Source organism: Sceloporus undulatus, chromosome 4 (assembly GCF_019175285.1).
Source record: "Sceloporus undulatus isolate JIND9_A2432 ecotype Alabama chromosome 4, SceUnd_v1.1, whole genome shotgun sequence".
Taxonomy (NCBI): Eukaryota; Metazoa; Chordata; class Lepidosauria; order Squamata; family Phrynosomatidae; genus Sceloporus; species Sceloporus undulatus.
In genome coordinates, this window is record NC_056525.1 from 29,724,867 (window position 1) to 29,752,404 (window position 27,538).

General features: G+C 39.6%; 2 protein-coding genes across 12 annotated transcripts in view; one reads left to right on the forward strand and one right to left on the reverse strand.

Moving 5' to 3' along the window:
* The window catches only part of NCOA3 (nuclear receptor coactivator 3), a 1,019,275-nt gene that overhangs the window by 263,545 nt on the left and 728,192 nt on the right, over positions 1-27,538 (reverse strand). The gene's annotated exons all lie outside the window — the stretch shown is intronic.
* Positions 1-27,538, forward strand: part of ZMYND8 (zinc finger MYND-type containing 8) — a 122,295-nt gene that overhangs the window by 18,802 nt on the left and 75,955 nt on the right. Inside the window, exon 1 of one of the 10 annotated variants that reach the window (XM_042465915.1) lies at positions 13,432-13,565. The exons of 6 other annotated variants lie outside the window; for them this stretch is intronic. In XM_042465915.1, the coding sequence (XP_042321849.1) occupies positions 13,552-13,565 (14 nt within the window). In that variant the 5' untranslated portion in view covers positions 13,432-13,551. Of the gene's footprint in view, positions 1-13,431; positions 13,566-13,760; positions 13,985-14,068; positions 14,658-19,022; positions 19,240-27,538 lie in introns of those variants that run through there. 3 more of the 10 variants (XM_042465918.1, XM_042465916.1, XM_042465919.1) reach the window with 3 other exon arrangements.

Sequence of the window (27,538 nt, forward strand, 5' to 3'; positions counted from 1 at the left end):
AAAACATGAAACATCAATCAATCACAGGGTCAGGTGCTCTTGTTCCATACCAATAGTCTTCATAAGCGGTCAGGAGGATATGCGTGGCAAAAGAGCTCTGTCTTTACTGCCTTCCTGAAAATTTCCAAGGATGTAATAAGGCGAGTCTCCTCTGGGAGTCCGTTCCATAGTCTAGGGGCAGCTATGCTGAATGCTTTTTGGGAAGTAGAGACATGTTTGGATGCTGCTACCTCCAGCAGATTCTTCCCACTTGTTCTAAGAGTGCAAGGAGGATTAAATAGTGAGATGCATTCCCGTAAGTAACCCGGGCCCAAGTCATATAGGGCTTTAAAGGTGATAACCAACACCTTGTACTGTACCCGGAAGCTGATTGGGAGCCAGTGTAGATCTTTCAAAATAGGTGTTATATGGTCAAATCTCGGGAAGAGCTCGTGACCAACCTGGCTGCCGCATTTTGCACTAGTTAGAGCTTCCAAACTTGATAGAAGGGTAGCCCCGTGTAGAGCTCATTACAGAAATCAAGACGAGAGATTACCAGAGTATGTACTACAGTTTCAAGGTCCTTTCGGTTCAGGTAGGGTCGCAGTTGGCATATCAGCTGAAGTTGGTACCAAGCACTTCTGGCTGTCACATCTACTTGAGATGACAAACATAGAGACGGATCCAGAAGTACTCCCAAACAGAGAACTTCATCCTTCAGGGGAAGTGTAACCCTGTCTAGGAGTGGTGGACAAATTTCCTTCCCTTGACCTAAGGAGCCTATGGCAAGTACCTCTGTTTTCTCTGGATTCAGCCTGAATGCTGACTTATCAAGTTCCCATTGATCTCATTGTCTAACACTAGAATTTGGACAATAAAGTTGGACTAGATAGGCCTTAGAGCCAGCATGGTACTGGTTTGAATGTTGGACTAAGACTCCAAGAGATCAGGATTTGGATCCCAGCTCCCCTGGATTTCTTCAAATCCAGACCACATCTGAGTAAATCTTTTTGAGAAAACGTATGATAGAAGTGCCATATATCAAAACTGACTTGAAAGCACACATAGCAGCAACAGACAAACCTTTAATATGAGACTACAAGGCTCTTCTTATGTTCTTAATTCTGAACTAAAGATAACAGGATGCACCCCCTGTTGTTGTTGTATACCTTCAAGTCACTTCTGATTACAGCGACCTATCACAGGGTTTTCTTGGCAGAATTTGTTCAGTAAGGTTTGCCCTTGCATTTCTCTGAGGCTGAGAGAATGTGACTCACCCAAGGTCACCTATTAGGTTTCCATGGCAGACCAGGGATTCAAACCTTGGTCTTCCAGTGTCCTAGTCCAACACTCAAACCATTATACACACTGGTGCTCTTGCCTCCCAGGAAAAACATGAGTAAGGAAGAAGCCAGTCTGGCTTTATACATAGATGAGAGGGAGCAGCTAGGAGGAGCAAGATTTATCTTTCCTTATCAGAACATTTTAAGAACTGTGTGACAAAGAACTAGTACAGTCGGTCCTCCTTATCCATGGATTCTTTATCCACAGATTCAAGCATCCACAGTTTGAATTTCTTTTTTTAAAAAAAAATATAAATTCTAAAAGGCCAACCTTGATTTTGCCATTTTATATAAGGGACACAATTTTATTATTCATTGTATTTAATGGGACTTGAGCATCCACAGATTTTGGTAGCCACAGGGGTGTGAACCAAACCCCAGCAGATACCAAGAGCCCACTGTGTCCGATTTTGCCTTTTTCTTTGTCTGTGTCAATCTGTTTTCCTTTTGTGTTATGTTTTTTAGATTGCAAGCTTAATTTTATAAACAATTTTGGCAGCCTTCTTCAAGTGAAGCATAGGTTAAAGTGCTTGTAATAGTAAAGAAAAAGAAACAGTATAGTCTTACTGCTACAAACTAGTGTGTCAGTTATTACCTCTTATGGTAATTTATATAGCTGAAGGCTATTTTGTATTGTTATTCCATTTACACACTGGTTTAGTAGCCTAAATCCTCCTTGTATCCTGCTTGCTTGGAGACTGGTATGCTTAGAAATCTTAAACCAGAAGGTACAGTATGTTTTTAATACTAGAGCAGTCCGCTGTTTAATACTAGAGCAGTCACATGTTTTGTTTCTGATTTCCCTTGTGCAGAATTGCAGTTATTAATGGTACTATTTAGTTTTTTGTGTGTTTTGTTTTGGGTTTTTCTTTTTCTTTTTTTTTTTAATTTCCGTCCCTTCTTATTGGATCCTAACTGCTATATGAGCGTGAAACTGCTCATAAACTGAAACTGCTTTAGGAGCGTGAAGTTCTCTTGAAAATTCACAGATCAGTGAATGTTTTCTTCTGTAATGCTGCCATTAAAGGCATATATTTTATCTTTCTAGCTACTGCTATGATATGGTCTTCAGCACAATAGCACCAAATTCATGTATCCCCTCCCCTTCTTCCAAAAACATATTCCATGTCTGCCTTACCAGGCTCCCATCTGGCACAGCAAGCCATCTGCAGCAGCTCATTTACAGAGTGTGTATTTGAGCAGGCCAATTTTGCATACATCCTTTTTTTTCTTTCCATAGTTGTCTGTTTACTCAGTTATCCTGCAGCTCTTTCCTTTTTGCCTGAGCTTGTCTCAGCCATTACTGTTGTCCTGTCCTGTGAATTGAAAATTATGTTCCTTGAGTTATTGGAAAACTATCTTAGTTTGTCTTTGTCAGGCAAAATAGGCGCTCTTTGACATTTCTGAACTGTATGATCTAGGCCATAAATAGTGGGAGTGTTTGGAGAGAACTGTTCCCCTTTTTTCTATGATAGACAGTTTTTGCAGCTCTCTGTAAAATAGAAGGACTGGTGGAAAAATGGGGGTGTTTCTCTTTACTGGCTTGTGGTTGGTTTTGACCTATTCATCTACATTCTTGTGTTTCCTTCCAGTCCTTTTATTTGTTTCCAACCCCCACTTCACCTCTCACTGCTTTGTTTCTTCAAAGCACTGCTGATTACCATCTCTGCCTTTAGCCCTCTATTTCTGCCTTCCTTCCTTCCTGTCCTTCCCAGTTCTTTGTTTATTGCCCCCATCTCTCCACCTAAATAACCACACCCGCAAAAGCAATTGGTTAAGCTGGCAGAATTTTAATCGTCTTTTAGGTTCATTCAGTGATTACAGCAGGGGTTGCTTTCAGTTGTTTTAAAGCTAAGCTTTAAAACTTTTTTACTTTCAGTAACAGGAGTTATTCCAATAAAAACAGTGTTTTTGCCCTCCATCCTTTGGGGACATAATGTGCGAGATCATTGCAATGTCTGCTTAATTTGAAAAACTTAAATAACATGTTTACTGTAGCGAGGTAATTCTCGTTTGAATTCAAAACAAAGTAAGTTACCTGAGAGGAGTCCCAATTAGTCTTTGTTTTTACTGGAACTTAAAGATCCTTTGCTTTTACTCACTAAAGCATTTTGTTAGTTTGGAGGAGCAGAACTAGAGGTCTCATCTAGTTATTGCTGCTATTAAATTACTATCTGATATGTGACCCAATCCTCTCCCTAGGGACTGAGTGTGTCGCTTTGGCTGTGTGCCCAGCCGCCATCAGCACCATTGCAGTCCCAGAACCAGGATATGTTTCCCACAGAGAAATCAACTGTATTTCAGTTGTCTTTGTTTGGGAACCTTGCTTTTCATATGACTAACACTGAAGCAGAGCTGCCAGTTAGATAAATTAACACAGACTGACTCTGTAGAGTTTTCTATCTCATTTTCAGCTTCAGAATAGGTATCGTTAAAATTAGGAAGGCTAATCAGATCTAACTGTGCAGTTTCCATAGTGTTGCTTTGTATTAGACATGGGTGTTTTGTATACACCTCAAAATTTGCTGCTGGTAGCCATTTTGGTGGTAGCATGAATGCTTGATCCTCTGCTGACAGTTGTTGCTTGCAAACTGTGTGCAGTTTGGTGTGAATTCGGTTTGTTTAATATTCACAAATAAATGCAGAAGCAACTGAATGCCTGTGAGATATATTCCTAAGTCCTTTCTAGGCCAACCAACAAAATATAATTCTTCATGCTAGTTTTTGAATTATCACAGGCTTCTTCATCAGGCAAAGATGGAGTTTTAAAAGGTAATTATAGTGGCAAGAGGAAAGAAGGTGATGGTGTTAAAAAGTCTACAAATGGCTTTGAGAAGAAATGAAGGAAAGTCTATGTGGACTACAAAAGAATGGTGTCATGCCAGCATTTAGTACTGCACAAATTCCACCATCTCCTAATAGTGTGGCTGATTGTCAGTGGTGATCAGAGTTGTAATCCAAAACATCTGTGGGGCTGCACATTAGAAAGGCATTGATATAAAAGAGAACAGATTGCTCTGTTAACAAAAGCCTTGACAAAGAAGCCTGTTTTACCAAGTCATTTTTGCTTGTCCAGCGCCCCTTTCGTCATCTTCTGTTTAGCTAAATGTCTTTGAGCATCATCAGTATAGGGAGGATGGCAAAAGAGAGCTGCAGAAACATAGTCAGATGTGTTAAATAGCTGCTTGTTGCTGCAGAGCCCCTGCATGAATGCAATAAAGCTTGGGCTGGGAAAGAATAGGATTCTACCCTTGACTGATTCTGCCATAGCTATGTATGCCTACCAGCTACAAGCAATGTAAATAGCGGTTGTCTCTAGAATCCCTAACTGAGTATGCACATAGTTATTTTATTTCATAAAATGACTTGTTAAAATATGCTTCTTTGTCAGGGCTTTTGTTAACAGAAGTCTCTTCTCTTTTATATCATGCATTTCTAATGTGCAGTGCCCACAGATGCATATTGTTAACATTTGATTAAAAAAATTGGTGAAACATGTTGAACTCCTCTTCTTTTTTTCTAGTGTGGGAACCTGTCCTTATTCTTTCCATGTTAATTCTATCTTGGGTACCAAACTTTCTGTTAAAAGAAGTAATGCCCAGGAACACATCTACTTTGGTAACTGAGGTTTATCTTCATGTATTGCTCCATACCCAGAGCCAATGCAGTGTAGTAGTTTGAGTGTTGGACTAGGACTCTGGAGACCAGGGTTTGAATGCTGGCTTGGCCATGTAAACTCACTGGGTGACCTTGGGCAAGTCACACTCTTTCAACCTCAGAGGATGGAAGTTGTAACTCCCCTCTGAAGAAACTGCCACGATAGGTTCACCTTAGGGTCGTCATAAGTCAGAAACTACTTGAAGGCATGTAACAACAACAAATTATCTCATTAAGAAATAAATTGGATTAACTCATGAAATGAATTAATTATATGTTTCTTATTTCTATTTTTTTCATGATTGTTAGAAAAGTCTTTTTTATTTTGTAAATGTCTTGATTCCTCACATCACAGCGTTGTTTTAAAAGGTGTCATGCTGCTTGCTCATGATGAATGGTGAGTTTATCAGTTCTGTATTTCTTTGCTTAATGGTATTGAAACTTGCCTTATGCCTTAGCAGCATACCTCAGAGAGATTTACCTTTGGAATTTTTCTCTTTTCCTTTAAGTGTGATGTTAGTAGCTCAGCTGCACACTAAAATTGTAGCTAGTTACTTCCAGCCAGTGCTTTCAACATAAGAGATATCTTGCACCATCATATTGTAAACGAGATACTTCTCTTCACTCTCTTTTTCCTTTATATCTTTTCATTTGCATGTCTTGCTGCTTGCAGTCTCATTGCACCACTGCCCACCCTTATACTTCCTTTATAGTAGTCTGTTTATTGAATAGTTGCCTCAGGTCTTTGTTCTCAGCCTTGAATGATGCTGTGCTATTCTGCCTCGCCTTATCATAAGATGAGTTTTTGTATTTATTCTGCAATGTTGTAGTTGCTTAAATGTGAAACAACTTTGTGTGGCAAGCTGATTATGTGGAGGGGTTGGTCATGATGTGTGTGCATGTATGCATGTGTCCCAATGCTGGCCTTCATGCTCATTTTCTTGCCAGGATGAGGAGGAGGTTGGGTGAAGCTTTCTTCACATGACAAGCTGTAGCCTTTCCTTGCATTCCCAGTTGTCAACGGAAAAGAATAATAGAACTGGAAGAAACCACAAGGCCATCTAGTCGAACCCATGCCATGTAGGAACTCACAACTAAAGCATCCCTAACAGATGGCCATCCAGCCTCTGTTTAAAGACCTCCAAAGAAGGAGATTCCACCACTATCCAAGGGAGTGTGTACCACTGTCTAACAGTTCTTACTGTCAGGAAGTTCCTCCTAATGTTAAGGTGGAATCTCTTTTCCTGGAGTTTGCCTCCATTGTTCTGGGTCCTATTCTTTGGAGCAGTAGAAAACAAGTTGAAGGCTTTCATGGCCGGCATCCATAGGTTTTTTTTGTGCGTGTTGGTTTTCGGGCTATGTGGCCATGTTCTAGAAGAGTTTCTTCCTGACGTTTTGCCAGCATCTGTGGCTGGCATCTTCAGAGAATGCTTGCCTGGAAAGGACTTGGGTATATATATTGTGTGACCTAGAAAGGCAGCAGTGATTGTGAAATCCACAAACACCTGGGCAATTTCAACAGAAAAAAAGGAAACCCTTAAAGTAAACAAGGTTTGGCTACCAGTCCTGAAAAATATCAAGATAAAGACTCAACAAATGCAAATGAGAAATCTCCCAGCAGACAAGAGCACTATCAAGCAGACACTAATCCTCTTTTGCAGACCCTCCCACCCTGAGGCCTGCCATTAGCAACAAAACAATACACATGCCTTTCCAGGCCACACAATATATATACCCAAGTCCTTTCCAGGCAAGCATTCTCTGAAGATGCCAGCCACAGATGCTGGCGAAACGTCAGGAAGAAACTCTTCTAGAACATGGCCACATAGCCCGAAAAACCCACAAAAAACTACACTAGAAAACAAGCTTGCTCCATCTTCAATGTGAGACCCCTTCAAATACTTAAACAGGGCTATCACATCACCCCTTAACCGTCTCTTCTCCAGGCTAAACATACACAGTTCCTTAAGCTTCTCCTCATAAGGCATAGTTTCCAGACACTTCATCGTTTTAGTTGCCCTCCTCTGGACACACTCCAATTTGTCAACAACCTTTTTGAATTGTGGTTCTCAGAATTGGACACAGTATTCCAGGTGAGGCCTGACCATAGCAGAATAGAATGGCACTACTACTTCCCTTGATCTAGATACCATACTTCTATTGATGCAGCCTAAAATAACATTGGCCTTTTTAGCTGCCACATCACACTGTTGTTGTTGTTGTTGTTGTTATTATTATCAACCTTTATTTATGAAGCACTGTAGATTTACACAGCGCTGTACAAACAATCTTTTTAATTAGACGGTTCCCTGCCCTCGGGCTTACAATCTAAAAAGACATGACACAAAAGGAGAAGGGAGTGGTGGAAGGAAAGAGGTCCAGCAGTTCCTCTCTACCTCCAAGGCCTGGACCAAGGCAGATGCACTGGAGGGAGGGCTTGGCTTCATAATGGATGGTTAATCTTCTTCCAGGGAAAATACACACTTTCAAGTAGGATAATACATATACAGTATATAGCAATACAGGAAATGGTTTGATAAACAGGCACCAAAAGAACATCAAATAGTAAGCGACAATTATGCAATGCCTGGGAAGGCTTCTCTGAACAGGATGGTTTTCAACTCCATTTTGAAGCTGGTTAAAGAAGTGATGGCTCTTGCTTGTGGGGGAAGAAGGTTCCAGGAGTGTGGGGCAGCAAGTGAAAAGGGGCGAATCCGGGATGGGAAATCCTGGGCTGAGACAGCAGACCTTGACTACCAGAACGGAGGGCCCTGGTGGGAAGGTGAGGAGAAATAAGGTCTGATAAGTAAGGAGGCGCCAGTCCATGAGGGCTTTAAACTTTGACAGCAGGAGCTTATACTGAATACGGAAAGGGAGGGGGAGCCAGTGAAGGGATGCCAAGACAGGAGAGATATGGTCAGAGCGCTGGGCAGTAGTGATAATGCATGCAGCTGAATGCTGGACAGAAATTAAAGGACAGAGGTGAGAAAGAGGAAGCCCAGCCAGGAGGACGTTACAGTAATCAAGTCGTGAGACCACTAGGGCATGGACCAGGATCTTGGCAGTAGAGTCGGAGAGAAATGGTCAGATTTTGGCAATATTGTACAAAAGGAATCTACAAGCCTTGGCTGTGGTCTGGATCTGAGGGATACACGACAGAGAAGAATCAAAGATAAAACCAAGACTGCGGGCTTGCTGGACTGGTTGAATAGAAGTGTTGTTCACAGAGATAGAAAAGGAGTGTTGAAGGTTGGGCTTAGGAGGAAAGACAAGAAGCTCCGTCTTGGACATGTTGAGCTTCAAACGCCGATGGCACATCCACTGTGAGACAGCTGTGAGACAAGATGAGACTTGCTGTTCAAGCCTTGGAGAAAGGTCAGGGGTGGAAAGATACAACTGGGTGTCATCGGCATACAGGTGGTAGGAAAAACCAAAAGAGCTAATGAGTTGGCTCATGTTCAACTTGTGGCCTACAAGGACCGCTAAATCCCTTTCACACGTAGTCTTGTTAATTCAAGTGTCCCCCATTCTATATCTATGCATTTCATTTTTTTCTACCAAAGTACAGTATATTACATTTCTCCCTGTTGAAGTTCATTCTGGCGCATTACAGACCGCCGAAAAGCAGCAGCCAGCACCCGCCCCTTTCCCCGTCGGATCGGGGCCTCAGTGGCCAGAGCGGCAGCCGCTGAGGCCCCAATCCGCCGCTTTCCAGGCCGCAGGGAAGCAGCAAAAGGCCACTTCCCCGAGGCCAGGAAAGGGGTGTCCTTGGGGCTTCAAGCCCCAAGGACACCCCGCAGCGGCAGGGAGGAGGAGAAAGGGGCCACTTGGCCCCTTTCTCCTCTGCGTCGCTGGGCGCAGCCATCTAAAGACTGCGCCAGCGATGCAAGACCAGGAAGGAGCTCCATTTCAGAGCTCCTTCCCGAGCCGACGAAAGGGCGCCCTCACGCGGCGTGACAGCGTCACGTCCACGCCGCCTCATTTGGAGGCGGTGCGTTCGTGATGCCATCATGGCGGCCCCCATGTAGATGGGGTGCCGCCATCTTGTACATCCTCAGGACGTATTAGGCTTGGGGGCGTCAAGAAGTGACGCCCCTTTTTAAACCTAGAACGTCCTGAGGATGTCCCTTATGGCGGTCTGTAACACACTTTAGTTAGTTTTGGCCCAGCTTTCTAATCTATTAAGGTAATTTTGAATTTTGATCCTGTCCTCTGGGGTATTAGCTACTCCTCCTAATTTGGTGTCATCTGCAAATTTGATAAGTATACCCTCTATTCCTTTGTCCAAGTCATTGATAAAGATATTGAATAGCACTGGGCCCAGGACAAAACCCTGTGGCACCTCACTGATCACTTCTCTCCAGGATGAGAGAAGGCTGATGCACTGATGTGTGAGGTAGCAAGTTGCAATAAAGAGCCACTGGGATATAGTGGTGGACATTGGTGAAAAGTAAAGTTCCTGCTTGGAGAGGAGGCCTAATAGTTATTTTTCCAGTCAAACCTACATTACATGTTCTTGGGTGGAAAACATGTAGTATTCCCATGTAAGGTACCTGAAACACCTTGGAGAAAGACTTCACAACTTCTCATTTCAAGATTCAGCAAACTGAAAAATCACATCATATGAATTAGTTATCACTAATGGGTTGTAATGCTCAAACTTTTGCAGCATATATTCCTTGTATATATGAGATCCCAGTGGTGAAAGTAGGTATCAGGAAAGGAAGGGACACTAGGGATTACATTGCAAACATATGGTGGATAATGGACCACACAAGGGAATTCCAGAAAAAAATCAGCCTATGCTTTATCAGTTACAGCAAAGCATTTGATTGCATAGATCATGAAAAATTATGGGTTGCTCTTAAAGGAACGAGTGTGCTACTACACCTTATTGTCTTGATACGTAACCTGTGGGACAAGAGGCTGCAGTCGGAACTGAATACAGAGAAACAGAATCGTTCCCAGTTGGTAAAGGAGTCAGGAAAAGATGCATTCTATCACCCTGTCTGTTCAACCTGTATGCAGAAAATATCATACACAGAGCAAGCTTAAATTCAGAGGCAGAGGAGTGAAGATCGGAGAAAGAAACATTTACATCCTAAGACCTGGAACCATTACTAAAGAAAGTCAAACAAGAAAGTGGTAAGGTAGGCTTAATGCTGAATATTAAGTAAAGAAAAATAATGACCATGGAAGAACTAGCAACTTACATCTTCATTCAACTACACGAATTCATCCTAGATAATGATAATAGAAATAGTTAAAGAATTCTCAAACCTTGGATCAGTCATTGATCAGAGTGGCGACTACAGTCAAGAAATCAGAAGAAAACTAGGAATAGGAAGGGCAGTTGTGAAAGAACTAAACAAGATCCTAAAGTGCAAAGACACATGACATGGAATAATAAAGTTACAATCATCCAAAGCATTGTATTCCCCATCAACATGTATGGATCTGAGAGCTGGACAGTAAAGAACAGATAGCAAGAAAATCAACGCATTTGAGATGTGGTGACGGGAGAACAGTGCTGAGGATACTATGGACACACAAAATCAGGGAGACCCTGGGCCTGAGCCTACAGGATCTGAACAGAGAGGGAGAGGACAGAGGGTCTTGGAGATGTCTCATCCCTAGGGTTGCCATGAGTCCATTTGAGGGCAGCTAACAACAACAACAACGGGTTGTAATATGTATAGTCATCCTACTAAAAAGGAGGAGGGGTAAAAAGTTTGGATTGACTCCAGTTTTCCAGTACTTTTTGGTAGGAGTAGGTATTTTTTAATGTGTGTTTGTGATTGTAAGCATGGAACCAGGAGATTAACTAGGATAGCGTTTAATGCTTTGATTTGCATATGATGTAAATGAAGCATTGACTCTTTCAGAAATAAAAATGCATGAGGTGAGCATATACTTCAAACTGTGGCTTTTACTAAACAGATTAAAGTTAAAATAGCATAATAATAGTGGATTAGCAACTATCATGTTTCTAGCTGTGTCATATCCTATTAGATGATAGACTGATCTGATCAATCTTTTGTTTTATCTGTAGAATTCAAGTGTTTAGCCTGGTTTTTACTGTTCAGTAGTCTCTGCTTCTGCATAATATATCATTAATAAACAATACTGCTTGGCTAGTAGCTAAAATTGCAGCATAAGATTCTGTAAATTCAGCTAAACACCCTCAGTCTTATACCTGCACAGAAAGCTTTGAACTGAACATCTATTTATGAAATTTGTATATGGTTCCTCTTGGATTTTCTTTCCATCTTCACCTTTTACTTGCTGCTTTAAGTAGCCTATATATTTCCCCCTTATTTCTCTAGTTAATTTCTTTCTGCTTTATTTCCAAAAACAGGAGGGAAAACCCCTTTGAAGATACAGCGTTTTATTGCTGCCTGTCCAAGAAAATGTGGGTAGAATTTGAAAAGGAAAAAAAATTAGAAACTGTACAGTTATATATCAGTTGAGCATTATAACTCATGCACTGATACAGCCTAAAAAATAGCTTCAGCGTGAAACATACAGCTTCTTATGAGAGTTTCCTTGTGAAGTGTGAAAACGATTGTTATCTGAAGAAAACATAACCACAGCATGAGGTGGAGTAGTCTAGGATTATTTCTGTGCATTGGATTATGCATGTGTGACTGAAATGAAATCCACAATGAAGAGGGGTGTGTGGGTGTGTGGGTGTGTGTGTGTGTGTGTGTGTGTGTGTGTGTGTGTGTTTGATTACATCACTTACTGTTGAGATTTGGGGGAAATTATTTTAATTATCTTCCATTTGATATGATTATCAAACTAATCTATTCTAGGAGGCCTGTTAAAATTAGGGTTGGTTTGGCTGTTGGCCTTCCTGCTTTCAAGGCAAAATGTGCCATCATATACCCTCCTTGCGTATGTGAACTTCGAGTATAGCATTGTAAGTATAATTGCCTGCTTCATACAGAGTTTGGACTCAGAGCTTGACTTTCTTACTACTGCTTCTAATCAACCAATACTTTTTTACTACGTATTATTATTTTGGTCAGTTTCTGCATATAAAAGGCTGATGCTTGTATTTTGTTAACAAAACATTCCCTTTCAGATATACATGTATCTGCAAAAAAGGGGGGGAGGGGAATGGCTGCAGTAAGATCCCTCCCCCCTTTTAGCTGCCTTTTTTGTGAATGCAGAGAATTAGCTTAGATAAAAGCATTAGTTGAGGGCTAATGTGAAAACCTGTGCTTTGAAACGTTTCATCTAGAATGACTTTGCCTCCCATAGCACAGCATCGTATCTTGGTAACAAAACTGCAACACAGGCTGTTTCTCTGTAGAATGAAAGCTCATTTTGTTCTTGGAATACTGTGCTTAAGAACTGGCCCCAAATCAAACTGGTTGTATGACAAATTGTGCTCCTACACCAAAATGACTTTTCTTTTTTTGAAAAAAACAAAACTCTGTCTTTTTATGTGCAATTTTGCTTAAGGATTTTACATGAAGTGTGCTGCATTCAAAGAGCGCTTGCATTGTCCCTCCCAGCTCTGGTATTTTTCCACACACTGAAATTCAACTCTTCATAAGGCTTGCATCTTTAAAAGAAAAAAAAGAGAGAGCGAGAGCTGAATGTGATAGGGTTAATGGACAGGAAGCTGCAGCTGCAGCAGACTAATAGACAAGTCAGATTTTTTGTTTAACTGACAACTTTAGAAGGCCTTAGGGATGAGGGGACGGGCTGTTTGTGAAAACAGCGCAAACAGCCCCTCAGACGTGGCTCAAAAACATAGCTATTTTCAGTATCCTACGTATTTAATTAGAAAATGAATGTTGGAAGTGGTCAGAAAGCCATTCATTCTCCTGCTTTAGGATCTAACATGCATTGTCTGTGTTAGTAAAAAATGCAGTGTGAGTTCTTAAAGCTCACTGAAATCTTACTTGTATTTGTGTGTGTAAGAATCATGTTTGTTTTTTGAGATGTATAGCTGTTATATAACAGATGAACTACAACACTTGACCTTGATTGTCTCTTATATGCCTTATGGTATATGTGTGCATGTCTGTCTGTGCTACTGCAAAATGGTTTTCTTCATTTACTAGTGAGGCTTTCAAAGTATTTTTGTTTAAAGCATTGTTGATTACTCTGGAGGCAAAGCAGCTTTCATGACCCAGGGAGAAACCTGCAGATTTTAAAAAAGCTCAAGCAGAAGCAACAGATGTGGCTTGAGATGTGTTTCCTTTAGACTGGCCCTTGGTGTTTGCTTTATTTTCCCTCGAAATCTGCTTCTTGCAAAGGGTTTGCACGCGTGTGTCTCTGCTTTTTCGTTTCTTTGGCTGAAACGGGCCTAGTTTAGCCTGTTTTCTCTGTGCAGAGGATGGCTCCTGCTTGCCAGAGCTGCACAAAGATAATCGCTCAGGAAGTGTTTCAGCCAATCCCCTGAAGCTTTACATTCAGATTTTCCAAAGTAGCCAATCCAGGATTAGCTTTTATTAGGAAGACAGATCATCAAGCTGAAGTGCCAAGCCCTTTCTGTCTGAGTACTGAGAGCCTGTCCTCCATGTTTTATAAGTATTGACATAACACTGTGTTAACAATGCATCCACAGAGGTAAGCTTTACTTTTTTGCATTTTTTTTCTCTGAAACCTATGAGTTGTGGCTTAACAGTGTGATTCTCTGTGATCTGTTGCGCAAAACTACCCCCCTCACAGCACTTTATTAAGTTGAAAATGTTTAAATTTGCTTTCTGGGGTCACATGGTTTAGTAGCCATTAGCCCTAGTTTTATTTTCCAGACTGGCAAAAACGTTTCCATACATAACTTCTTCACAGGAGAGGAGGATAGTGGGATTGTTCAGGGTTTCTCAAGATACTGTTCTTCCAAAGCAGCTTTCTGTGTCTGAGCAGTTTGCCTGCACTATTGTCTGTTGTGTCACATGTCTGCTGAAGAGAAAATGGAAGCTAGGGAGCAGATGCATTTAACTGCCCTACAGGGAGACAAGCAGGGATAATGGCAGACAGCAGAACAGGCAAGTTTACCTTTTCAAACAGTGCAAAGAAGAGCTAGGCTCAGTTATCCCTGATAAAATACAGGATTTTTAGCCACCTTGACCACAATAAATAGTGCTAATGGGAGATTGCAGATACTGGGCCTAAGTGGTGTAGTGCTATTGCATCATGTTTTTTTGTGTCTAGTTTTTGCCTTAACTTAAAATTGATATTTTACTCTTTTTCCTTACAGGATCTTTAGATGCAGTCTGTGTTATGTTTTCAGGAGGGCAATCTATTGCTTACAAGCTGTCTCTTTAAAAATGACTTTCTTATTGTAGATGGTAGAAACAGTTAAGGTCTAGGTCTGAAGCCATCAGGCATAGCTATGCATATTTCAGTGCCAGACAACATGTTTTTGAGCTGTTATCTACGTTCTTTTCTGTAGCACAAATGAAATTAATGGACTTTTTAACTGTGCTTTTTTTCTTTTGCAATATCTCAGGCACAGTTCTCTGAGGTGGAGTGATATAAAATCATGTGTGGTTCATGAGAGTATTACATGTTCATTTTTTCCCCTTTCTTTCGGGCTTTTCTGGTTTTTGGCATGGTGCTACGTAATTATTTCAAAAAATTCCTTTTGGTCAAATCCCAAACCTGCCAGCTTGTTGTATCATATTTACTGGGAAAATGAGATGGTTGCATGGACACTTGGTAAGTAAACTTGTCTGCTATTCTCTGATCATTTTTAAATAGTCTTAATCTTTTGCTTTTTTAACAGGACAAACTTAACCCAGCCAGTTAAGCAAAAGTGTGGCTAGCTAGTTCAGTAAAACTAATTTTTTGATGTTTTGTTCAATATTTCTCTTCATGCAAACTGTGTTCCAATTTGAATTCTCAGTTTTTTCAGAGTCTTCTGACACATTGTGTACTTCCTGTTTTCCACTGAAAACAAAATTCTTCTTACTCTTTGTTCCTAGATCCTTCTAATTAATGTATTTGCAGGTTAAAGCTCAGTTCAGACTTTTGAAGTGTGATGAATGTGCTAGTTCTCAGCAAACTAATCTTGCCACATTGTTACAGAGCTATCCCACACTAACCCTTATGCTTTTGTTATCCTGTGATATACCATACAGCATGAAATTTTGGTTTTAGAGCCACTTTTGAGTAACTTTTGCTTTTAAAATCTGGAACTGGGGCATTTTGTAAGTATGTCTCAAACAAGCAGCTTTTTCAGTGAACATTTTCTCACAGCATTACAGAGACTCTAATGTGTGTTCAGCCTGCCCTATTATATAATACAAATGTGTTTTGAGAAATGATACATTGTTACCACCTATACAGGGGTTCCCATGGACTTGATAAAGTATTGCTTGTTTTAAAAGTGAAACCCCCAGCCTGTGTACCATTCAAAATGCCTAATTCAGAAGGATCCTCTCTTGCTCTCCTCCCTCACTTCTAAAAGTGCTGAAGTATCAGCAGACTTCTGTGCTTTTTTGTACATTCTTAGTGTGTACAAGTGATAGTAAGCTATTGCTGAGCAATAGGTTTTAGTTCTTCCATTGTCAAAATTATGCCCAGGCATATTTTTCTTGTAGCAGTGTGTTGTACCTTAGCAGCTGGGTGTGAGATCTGAACATTACACAATATTATCTCATGAAGAAGCAGGAAAAATTAGCTGTACTGTACTCAGAATGCCTGAATTAAAATGGCTCCCCTAGGTTTTGTTGAAGAAGGATGTGTCTCAAATCTGAACCTCCAGAGGTATTGCTGACAGGGGAAAGCATATTTGTATGGACTACTTTTGTTCACATAATGAAACACAGCATTGCAAGGCCCCTGATGTTCACCCTTTTAAATTGTTCAAATGCTAATTCTTTCATAGTTCACAAAATATAAATGTCTGCATTGCAGCAAGATGTCTGAAGCAAGGAGAGGCAGCCGTGTTGTTCCCAGGATCAGCCCAATCAAATTGCTCTCTTCAGAGCTCAGAGCCAATAGAAAGAGAATGAGTTAAAGATTGACAAATACTGTAACAAGGCAAAGAAAGGCCTTCTGGAAATTTCTCCCATCTTTGTTCCATCTAAGTAAAGCACATTCAGCCAATCTGAAAATTCCACATAATTTTGGATTCTCTGACTGTGTATCTTATCTGTCACTTTTATGAATGGCATGCATATAGACACAGGGTGCTATTTCTCCCCTGTTCTTTAATCCAGATGGTATGCATTTTAAACAACAGAGGTCTTTAAACAACAGAGGATGGGCGGGTGAAGATACTTTTCCTGCACAGACACAACAGATTTGAGTGCTGATTGTTGCAGATTTGGATGATGAATGTTGTTTTCTGAGAAGCAACATAGTTGAGATGTAGTTTTCAGATAGCTTACAACTGCTTTGGTGCAAAGAATACTGCTATGGTGTAATTCTTTTAATATTTTGGAAATCTATGTGCTACTTAAAATTGGCCAAGATGAAAACAGTTCACTTTTATTATCTAGACCAACATTTGGTTACTTTTGTAATTAGTTCTACAGATGGTATAATAATATAATAACATTTCTTACCCACTTCTCTCCATGGATCGAGGTGGGGAACAATAACAAATTAAAAAGACAACATCAATTTAGAAGAACATAGAAGACCAATACATATTGAGAGCCAGTGTGGTGTAGCAGTTTGGGTGTTGGATTGTGATTCTGGAGATGAGGGTTTGAATCCCCACTTGGCCATGGAAACTCACTGGGTGACCTTGGGCAAGTCACACTCTCTCAGCCACAGAGGATGGCAATGGCAAACCTACTGTGAACAAATGTTGCTAAGAAAGCATTATGATAGGTTCACCTTAGGGGGTCTCCAGGAAACGACTTGAAGGTACACAACAACATATTAAAATAATCCGTTCATAGTTTAAAATTCATAATTTAAACATCTGGCTAGGCCTGCCAGAAAAGAATGTAGCATGATATGTGTGTGTATGTGTTATCAGGTTTGTAAACCAGAATGAAAATATGAGGGTTTTTTTACAAGAAATTATAGCAATAGTAATAGCAAGTACATTTCTATACCACATCAGTGCACTTCAGCACTCCCTAAGAGATTTACAAAGTGTAAGCTAATTGCCCCCAACAATCTGGGTACTCATTTTAGTGACATCTGAAGGATGCAAGCCTGAGTCAAGTTTGAGCCCTTTTGCTAGTATTGAACTCACAACCTTATGGTTTGTGAGTGAGTGGCTGTAGTACAGGCATTTAACCACTGCGCCACCAGGACTCTGTGCCTTTACTTCTTTGTCTGCAAACTTGTTTTAACTCACAGCAAAATAGAAATGGATAAACATGATAATTGATATGGATAATTATTTGCTTTTTGATAGCAATTAGCAACAGTAGAAAATAAAATGGTGCGCCATGTGAATTAACCCAGATGAATGATCTTTCCTCTTCCTTACCATTTTGTTTTGTTGACTTCAGAACAACCATGTACAGAGTGCATGCTTTTTTATGCAAAGGACATCATTTGTAACTTTATCGTCAATCTACCTGACCTTCATCTTTTTAAGTTCCCTATGACAGTTCTCTTTTATTGTAAACTGCCTCAAGGTGTTCATTGTTGTTGTGTTCCTTCAAGTTGTTTCTAACGTATGGTGATCCCAAGGTTTATCATGGGGTTTCCTTGGATAGAGGGTTTGCTGTTACTATCCTCTGAGGCTGAGAGAGTGTGACTTGTTCAACATCATCCAGTGGATTTCCACAGCTGAATAGGGATTTTATGAAGGTAATTTTTTTTCTACTGACATGTGTGATTAGGACAGGGGCTGCATCCCTACTGCATAAATAATCAGTTTGAAACCAGTTTAACTGCTGTGGCTCAATGCTGTGGAATTCTGGGAATTGTAGTTTGTTCCTGGTGGGTTTACATGACTGAGCTGGGATTTGAACTCTGGTCTCCAGAGTCCTACTCCAACGGTCAAACCACTACATCATGCTGTCTCCTAAGTAGTCACATATTAGATTCATGAATATAAATATATTCATCTATTTATGGATTAGAACATGTGTATATTTATAAATTAATTAATAATGAATAGTATTAGTTTGTATTATTAATTTATTATTTTATTAATATACACATATTCTAATTTGTAGTACACAATTTTAAAATGTTTCCTTTAGTTTTAATGTCATGTTTCTCTCATCACACATAAGTGAACCATGTTAGTTTCACACCTAGCAAGAAATAAAGGAAATTCAGCCTGCCTTAAGACAGGTGCTACATTTTAGTCATCGGTTGCAAGAGTGATAAAGTTCAGTGCCAAGTATGCCCTGAATTCTGTTGAGCCAAGAGTATCATGTTAAGACACCAGAATGACATCTTGGTATTCTGGAAGGTGTGCTCAAATTCTTGACATAGCAGCCAAAATATGTACATTAGGCCATCAGATTGGGATTTAGAGACCCAGGGCCAAAGGTTTTATCTGTTTTACAGAATATGGTACATATAGGCTCAGTTTGACATACTTAGCTGAATTCAGGGTTATTTTCATCTTCAGAGATAACAAATTTTATTGCTAGAACCCATTGGCCAATTTAAAACACGATAACAGCTGTTTCTTGACAGCACTAACCTAGTGCAAACAACAAATTTTGATCCCTTGTGGTTGCATAGTCTAGAGACGTACAGATGGATCCTATGAAATCAGTACCCTAAGCATGCTAACCTCTCCAAACGATCAAGATGCTAATATTTTAGGAGCCCTTTGTGCTACCCATGTCTTGGTTGTACAGTTGCTTGCCAGAAACTGCAATCTTTGACCATGATTAAAATTTCCTTCTGCCTTTATCAAATCATACCCACATTTGTATTTTACTTTACTGAGGTAAGTACCTGAAATTGGTTTTATATTACCAATATAGTATTTATATTTATTACTAAGGCAGATTAGGCTTTTGAAAGATAGTTAGAGAAACAGAATCAATCCTTGCATATTCTGATTGAGGAGAGCATCTAAAATGGAAGGATTTCCTTAGTAACCTGTGACTTCACAAAGCTCGTACATTTTAGTTAAACATTAGGTTGTCAGATATCACTGTGTCATCTTTTACAGTTTTCCTGCTACATACTTAGATGATTGCTTCAAAAATAGTACTGCTGCTTAAACAAGGGGCATAGCTATTGAATAAATTGTTACCATTTTAGCTACTGTATTGGAATGAGGCAATGCAGTGCTGCCAGACGCCATTTTAAGAATCCTGCATAAATAGCATAGCTACCGATGAGTAAGAGACTGTTATAGGTGAGTGCTTATACACAGATGCAATTTATTCAGTTATGGCATGCAAAATACTATCTCCAGTTTCTTATTAAATGCAGTATCTGGAAACTTTATTTTATACTTGCTACTCATAGTCTAGGAACAGCAGTAATTATTTTGAAGATAAAATTGGAATTTAGTGCTTATGATGTTAAACATTGTTTTTAATCTGTTAAATAATAGCTTCTAATATATAATGTGTCTTGAGATTAAGTTAATGTAATTTCCATAATGGAAAATAATGTGTATGTGGGCAGTATTTTCTAGGTAGTTTTCCATATCATATTTCCTGGTTACATGTCAAGGTGGAGCAATTCATGTACACCTTTTGATTACTCACTGTAGTTAACCTAAATTAGGTAGATGTGTAGTTGTTTCTCCATTTTTTAGATTAAAGTCAAAGCTAAGGAATGATCTTCTTTGAAGAACATATGTTAAATATTTTTGCCTGAATGTAAGGGGTTTTAAAATTAACCATAATGCCCTGTGAGGACTAATGAAGAATATGTTGGGTGGGTTTAAAAAAAATCATGAAAAAGATATTCTGAAAAATCACAGGAGAGGTTTCTGCTCATTTGCAACCCCTTTACCTCCCATCTCCCAGCTTTCCTGTGAAAAGAGAAGTGTGTGGAGGGGGGCTCCATTTACCAACCCTCATTGTCATTCAAGTTTAAAAGTGCTTGTGAAACAAATTAGTTTTGTTTTTAGAGTTTGGAACTGTCTTGAATGTGTTGTTGACCCTTCTCAGTGGCTGATATTAATTCTAGTCAGTTAAATATGTCATTGGCAAAGATTTCCTAACAAGCTCTTTCTTCAGTCTGTCTTCTCAAGATACTAATTCATTCTCAGAATAAATAAGATAGATGCTTTTTCATTATTAAGAACTCTGGAAACATATGACTTGCATCTCATAGATAGCCCCAGACCATTGCCTTCTCAGATGTGCTTTCAAAGGGAACAAGTATCTGATTATTAAAATGAGCTGGCTGAATAGTTGGTCAGTATGGCAGGAAAGATTTCAGCTGGGTTTTCTGTAATATTTGCTTTGTGGTTACATTTCTCTCTTTCCTCCCTTCTATAAAGAAGGGGATATAAGGGAGAGAGAGAAAGACAAGGTTTTACAGATATTCTGAACTGCAGGTCTTTAGGACATTTCTTTTAATTATTACTTTTAAAAATTATGAGGAAGAAAGCTGTTGGTAAAATGACCAGATGACTGAGACTTTCGTGTTTAAAAAACTGAAAGGAATACAAACTTGGGAGAGCTATCATGTCCAAAATGGGTTATCCTGAACTCAGTGTAAACTCTCTGTATCAAGATATCAAAGGCTTCCCCATCCCCATTAGGTTCAGTGTCTACGTGACTGCTAGTGTGAGCTGCAGTAGCCTAAACAAAGTAGCTTTATTACTTCTGAATTTATGAAATCCTTCAGAACTGCAGTAATGCAGTCACATTTTCCCGTTCTTCCTTGATATTTCAAAATGTTCTCATTCTTTTCAGTGAAGACTCTTAGAGGATGGCTGTAGTCCATCGAAATAGCCCCATGTGTACAAATGGAGCTTCCCATTGTCAACTGTTAACAGGAAGATTGCTTTATATGCTTTTGGAGCTTTTCCTGCCATATACAGGAACCCTGCATATGTGAGGTTTTCAAGGTTTGAACCTTCATTTTTCAGTTTTTAGCATCTGGGAAACATTCTTAATAGAGAAGAATAAATCACATACACTACCATTAAAAGTAGATTAGGCATTTCATCTTTATTTACCAAATATACTAGGATTAAAATCTGACTTCCTTTTCCTGGACATGTCCCATTTTTCAAAGGTAAAATTTCAATCTGGTGGGCTTTTTAATATGTTTGAGTTTTCTTACAAGGCTCCCTCATCTCTAAATCTTGAAAGCAAGTGGCTTTTGTAAGTCTAATTATAACAAATCTATGGGCAAAACAAAGCACCATATGAAGTATAACTTGTCATTGGGAATAGCTAATTTAACATCACTCTGCACTGATGGACTCTTAGTGAGAGGGGCAGGGAACAAGAATGGCAGCAACTTCAGATGTGGACGGAGCTAGTGCATGGTGTGCAGTGGTTTTGAGTTTCCTTTTCTCAGGAATATCTGAATTTTCACTTCTCTCTTTCCTCCTTTTGAAGACCCTTCGGCCATTGCCCTCTTTGTTGTCCATAACACCTCATATTGGTCCCCTTGACAGTTTTCCCTGTTGCTACTCGACTTTCAATGTTGTTGTGAGAACCTGCAGTGCTGGAGTAGTGGATGAACAGGCCTAAGGGATGGATCACCAATCCCAGAGTGTTTTTAGATTTTGGTGAAGTAACCAGATCAATAATTGGTATTATTGAATATTGCTAAATGACTTATTGAAATATTTGTTACTGAAGTAGAATGAATGTTAGGAATATTTTTAATAGCAATTATCACAGCTTATTGTTTGTGGTGTGTTTCTATGTGCCTTAAAGTAATTTGTCATATGGCGACCCCCCATGAATTTTATAGGTTTTTTAAGTCAAGGAATACTCAGAGGTGGTTTTTACCAGTTCACTTCTGAAATATATCTTACAGCACTTGGTATTCATTGGCAGTTTCCCATCCAAGTACTAACCAGAGCTGACCCTGCTTTCAAGCTGAGACAGGATCTGGTGCTTTTAGGGTATTTAGGCAGACTAGCTTATATAATAGAGGTATTTAAAATTAGAGTCATTGTGATGATTGGTGGCTTGAAACAGTCAGTCAATGTGTCCTCTTTTTTGCTTTTCAGAATATGATAGCCCTAGTTAACAATTCATTCCTGTAATTATTCTATGAGTGAAACAACCAGTATTTGTTTAAGCCTCACACAAAATACAGGTTTATTCTAATTTCACATCTGCAAGTACTAAGCATATACAGTCCCCTTTCCCTTATGCGGGGGATCCATTCCAGATCCCCCCCCATGTAAGGGGAAAACCGCATATGCTCACGCCCCATGTTGCGCCATGGGTGCGAGCACCATTCATTATATTGTATCGCAACTTCAGCGTATGCTGAAAGCTATGGAAGGGAAGCTCGCGTATGCGTGGGCTCACTGCATTCATGATATTCAGTTGCTCATAAGATGTGACACTGGGAGAAATGGGGTTAGATTCCAAAGTGCCTGGCTTGAGTGGAAATGCAATTTTGCATGTATGGAGTAATCCTTCCAGATTTCTTCTGATTTCCCCATCCCACATCATTCTACAGAGATTTCTTTGATCTTTGGGAGAGGTTTTGGGGATGTTGCAGAGACCTGTAAGAGCTAGGAAAAGGTTTATTTTATGAATGAGTCATCTCTGGAGACAGTCAACATTTTTAGTATAAACCAGAGATATATGAAGTAGAACTGTGATAATTAGACATGTTTAGGAAGAAAAGCTTTTGTTTTGATTAGAATGTAATGGAATAGCACTAAATTTTAGGAAATGGAAATTTCTGGCCTTTCAGATGTTTCTGAACTACAACTTCCACCAGCCCTAACCACATAGAAATGAAGACAGATGATGGGAATTTCAGTCTAACATCTAGAGTGCCAAAATCTGGCCACCTTTGCACAAATCAGCAGAATAGGGTCTTGCACAGTATGTCAAAATTTTCATACTTTTGGACAGAATTATAGTTGCAAGATTGCCACAGTATACAAGGACAGTAATAATTTACTGTATGCATTTTTTAAATAAATGCAAGGAGGGCATACATGATCATTAGGGTATGTCCATAAATACCTAGATAAGAATTAGCCTAGGTACTTTTGAAAGAAGGGTTTTGGGAAATGCTTCTTAAAGACAAGAAGATTTGGACTGTTAAATAGATCATTTCCTTCTTAAAAACAAGAGTTTGTGGACAAGAGTAGTGGTCTTCCCCAAGGACTGGTATAATTGAAATTATTAATGGATGACCTACTCAAGGGTGAAAGATGGGGTTGTAACAACAACAACAACAATTTATTTATTTATACCCCCGCTCTCCAGTCAAAAGGCTATCAGGTGCATCTTACAAATTGTTAATTAGACATTTTCCTGCTCTCAGGCTTACAATCTAAAGAGACAAGACACAAAAGGAGAAGGGAATGGCAGTGGGGAAGGGGGAAAGTCCAGCAGATCTTTTCTCCCTCTCCCTCGGAGGTCTGGACCATGTTCTTACTCTGATTAGGCCGGATGGAGCTGGCCTGCCCTTCTCTCCCTCTGGATGGTGGATGGAAGGAGGGCCTTCTTCTCAACAGCAAAATCAGAAACAAATACAAAGATTTCACTTCCTAACTGGGGACTGTGTGGGAAAAAATGGTGAAATTTTATGTGCACTAAAGTAATACAGGTTAAGACATATGATCCTAATATATTTGCTAGTGTATGTTGGAACGTAACTAGGATAATTCTAGGCAATAGCTATTCACTGAAAGTACTACTTGAGTATGCTGCAACATTCAAAAGACAGAGTATTTGTAAGGAAAAGAGATCAGTGTCTTCTGAAATCTTGAACACTAACACATTTATTATCACAAAAGCTTTTATGGACTACAGTCTACCGTTAGATACATGGCTTGTTATCTGTTAATCTCTAAAACAAAGTAATCTATGAAACATAACTGGTTTCTTTAATTTCAAAAATGTAAGGAAAGCAATTGAAAGTAAAATTCAAATCTTCTTAATGCATCTATATAAATAAAAATATTGTTAGAATAGACTGATACCGATCTGGAGAACATATATAAGAGAGGAATGGAAATAATAAAGGACTTGAAATGTATTTTGTGAGAAGATTTAAAGACGATAGATTTGGAGAGAAAGATACATTTAGGGGAGGGGGGAAACCAAAACTTTATAAAATTGAGAATGAAGTGGGATCAGTGGGAGGGGGCAGACTCTCAAAGTTCTGGAAGATGGCCATTAAACATGATACTTAACATGCAAACTCAGTTTTCACAAGTAAAATAAAATTTGGATGACTAAATGCAATGTATAGTCAGGAAGGCATGGCTTTAACTATTACCAGACATGAAAGGGAGCCTCTTCCTACCAGCAGCCACTGGTAGGAGTGGGCTGCTCCTAGAATCATAGAGTTGGAAGAGGTCACAAGGGCATCTAATCCAACCCCTGCCATGCAGGAACTCACAATCAAAGCATTCCTGACAGATGGCCATCCAGCCTCTTTTCAAAGACCTCCAAGGAAGGAGCCTCCACCACATTCCAAGGGAGTGTGTTCCACTGTCTAACAGCTCTTATTGTTAGGAAGTTCTTTCTAATGTTGAGGTGGAATCTCTTTTCCTGTAGCTTGCATCCATTGTTCTGGGTCCTATTCTCTGCTGCAGCAGAAAACAAGCTTGCTCCATCTTCAATATGACATCCCTTCAAAGATTTAAACAAGGCTGTCATATCTCCTCTTAACCTCTCTTCTCCAGGCTAAACATACCTTAGTGCAGTACCTTACATTTCTCCCTGTTGATATTCAGCTTTCTAGTCTATTAAGGTCATTTTGAATTTTGATCCTCTTCTCGGGTATTAGTGACTCCTCCTCCCCTCCCCCTCCCCCTTTTGAAGACTGGGACAACATTTGCCCTCCTCCAGTCTGCTGGGACTTCTCCTGTTCTTCAGGGGTTCTGAAAGATTATTGCCAGTAGCTCTGAGATTACTTCTGCCAGTACTTTTAATGCCATTGGATATAGTTCAACTGGTCCTGGAAACTTAAATTCATTTAGATTAACCATGTATTCCTGTACTACCACCTTACATATTCTGTGCTGCATTTCCCCAATTGTGTCCTCTGTTCCTTTTTCCTCAGGTTGAGCACCCTTTCCTTTTGTGAGAAAATGAAGGCAAAGAAGGTGGCGAGTAGTTCTGTCTTTTCTGTGTCCCCTATTAGCATTTTGTGTGTTTAGCAATGGCTCCTTCTCCACACAGTGATCCTACCATTTCCTTCTTTGTCCTTTTGCTACGGACATAACAAAAAAGAGAGCCCTGTTCTTAATCTCTCTAGCTATCCTGAGCGCATTCTGTGCTTTAGCTTTTCAGACTTTGCCTCTTGTTTGTTGAGTCACCTCCCTTTCTTCCTTTTCATTAGAACTGTTTTAAATTGTGCCTTCTGTATATTCCTTTTGAGGAACTCCCATCCATTCTGAACTCCCTCCTCTCTTAATATTCCTGACCACAGTATCACCCCCAGCATTTCCCAAGTTTACTAAAATCAGCTTTCCTAAAATCTAGAATGTGTGTCTGACTATGCCTGGCTTCTCCTTTCCACTGTATAACACATCCAGGATAATATGGTCACTCCCAGCTAAGGTTCCCACCATTTGCACCCCATTAACCAGGTCATCCCTGTTGGTTAGGATCAGATCTAAAATAGCTGATCCTCTTGTTGCCTCTTCCACATTTTAGACAATGAAATTGTCTGCCAGGCAAATAAAGAATTTGCTAGACCTTAAAGTTTTGGTTGAGATTGACTTCCAGCAGATATCCAGATAGTTGAAGTCACCCATCACTACTACATTTCCCCTTTCTGAGTGTGTGGCCATCTGTTCTAGAATTATCCATCTGTTCATGTACATTCATATTTTAGTATCTAATAAGGAAATAGCTCTCCTCCTCCTCTTCCCTCAAACAGAGGCTTCAAGCACCCTCCTTGCTTTACTTATCACCTCCAGAACGGAAAAGGTTTGGGAGGTGGTGGTGGTGGAGGCAGAGCAGAGGTATTGGAGACACCAAGTGTCATGCCCCTCCTTGAGCAACTTTTGTACTCCCCTGGCTGACCGCCTGCTTTGATACCCACTACTGTAGATGGTGTTGTTGTTGTTTTTAAATTAAACATCGTTTAGGCTACTATATGTGGAAAAACATTGTCTGTCTATTTTTTAAATATGGGAAATGGGTGCATCCAGACTCACCAAACTGAATTCCAGGTCTTGGTGAATGACAAGTCAATAGGGTAGTGTTAAAAACTTTTATTTAAGAAACATATTGCATGTTGTATTAAGGTGGTGAGATATAACATTGTTTTCAGTACAGGCTCTTGGAACTGCAGTTACCATAGTGTCTGAATATAAAATTAATATAGCTTTCATTTTTAAAGAGACATTTATTAGACCATATGACAATTCTTTCTTCTTCTTACCTTGAACATGGCACTGTAATAATGTAGCCTTAATGTCAGCTGTAGGAATGAAAAAAATGAGATTAAAATGGTTTCTTAAGCGTTTTACCCAATACAAAGACTTGCCACCACGTGAAAGCCAAATGCCAATCTGGATTATTTTACCAATAGTTCCAGAAGACATTGTCTTTAGTGTTCATTACACGACTTGACTACTACTCAGAGTTGTAAATTTTCCAGAACATAACCAAGGGTTACAGTTGAACCTTAAGAAGACATAAATAAAGACCACAGATAATTTACATAACTTTAGAGTGGATGATAGGCAGCAAAATAATGAAAAGAATTTCTATACATTGGCTCAGTCATAAATCAAAATGAAGACATGAGTAAAGAAAGACTTGAAAGAGTAATTATGAAGGAACTAGAAAAAATTCTCAAATGTAAAGATATTTCATTAAACACTGGAGCCACTGAATATAGTACTGAATACCAAAATCATCTGTGCCATAGTATTTCCTGTTTCTATGTATGGTTGTGAAATCTGGACAGTGAAGTGAGCTGGCAGGAAGAAAACTCGTTTGAAATGGCATGTTGGAGAAGAATTCATTGAGTGCCATGGACTGTCAAAAAGACAAATAAATAGTTCTGCAAACAAATCAAACCTGAACTCTCCTTAGATGCCAAATGATTAAAGTGAGACTATTATACTTTGGACATATCATGATATGACATGACTAATTAGAAAAGACATTTTGTTATGTGCCTTCAAGCTATTTCAAACTTATGGCAAACCTGAGGCAAATTTATTACAGGGTTTTCTTGGCGAGATTTGCTCAGAGGGGGGTTGCCTGTGCCTTCCTCTGAGGCTGGAAGTGTGACTTGCCCAATGTCACACAGTGGGTGTTCATGGCTGAATCAGAATTCAAACCCTGTTCTCCAGAGTTGTAGTCCAATGCTCAAACCATGATCACTAATGATTAGTAAAATGGAAGGCAGAAAAAGAGGAAGACTGCTTTCAGGTAGATGGACTCAGTCAAGGAAGCCATGATCCTGAATTTGCGAGAGCTTAGAAAGGCTGTTGATTACAGGGTCTTGGAAGTCTTTCTTTCATAGGGTTGTGTACATCCTCATAACATAGCAACAAAATGTAAATTGGGAGG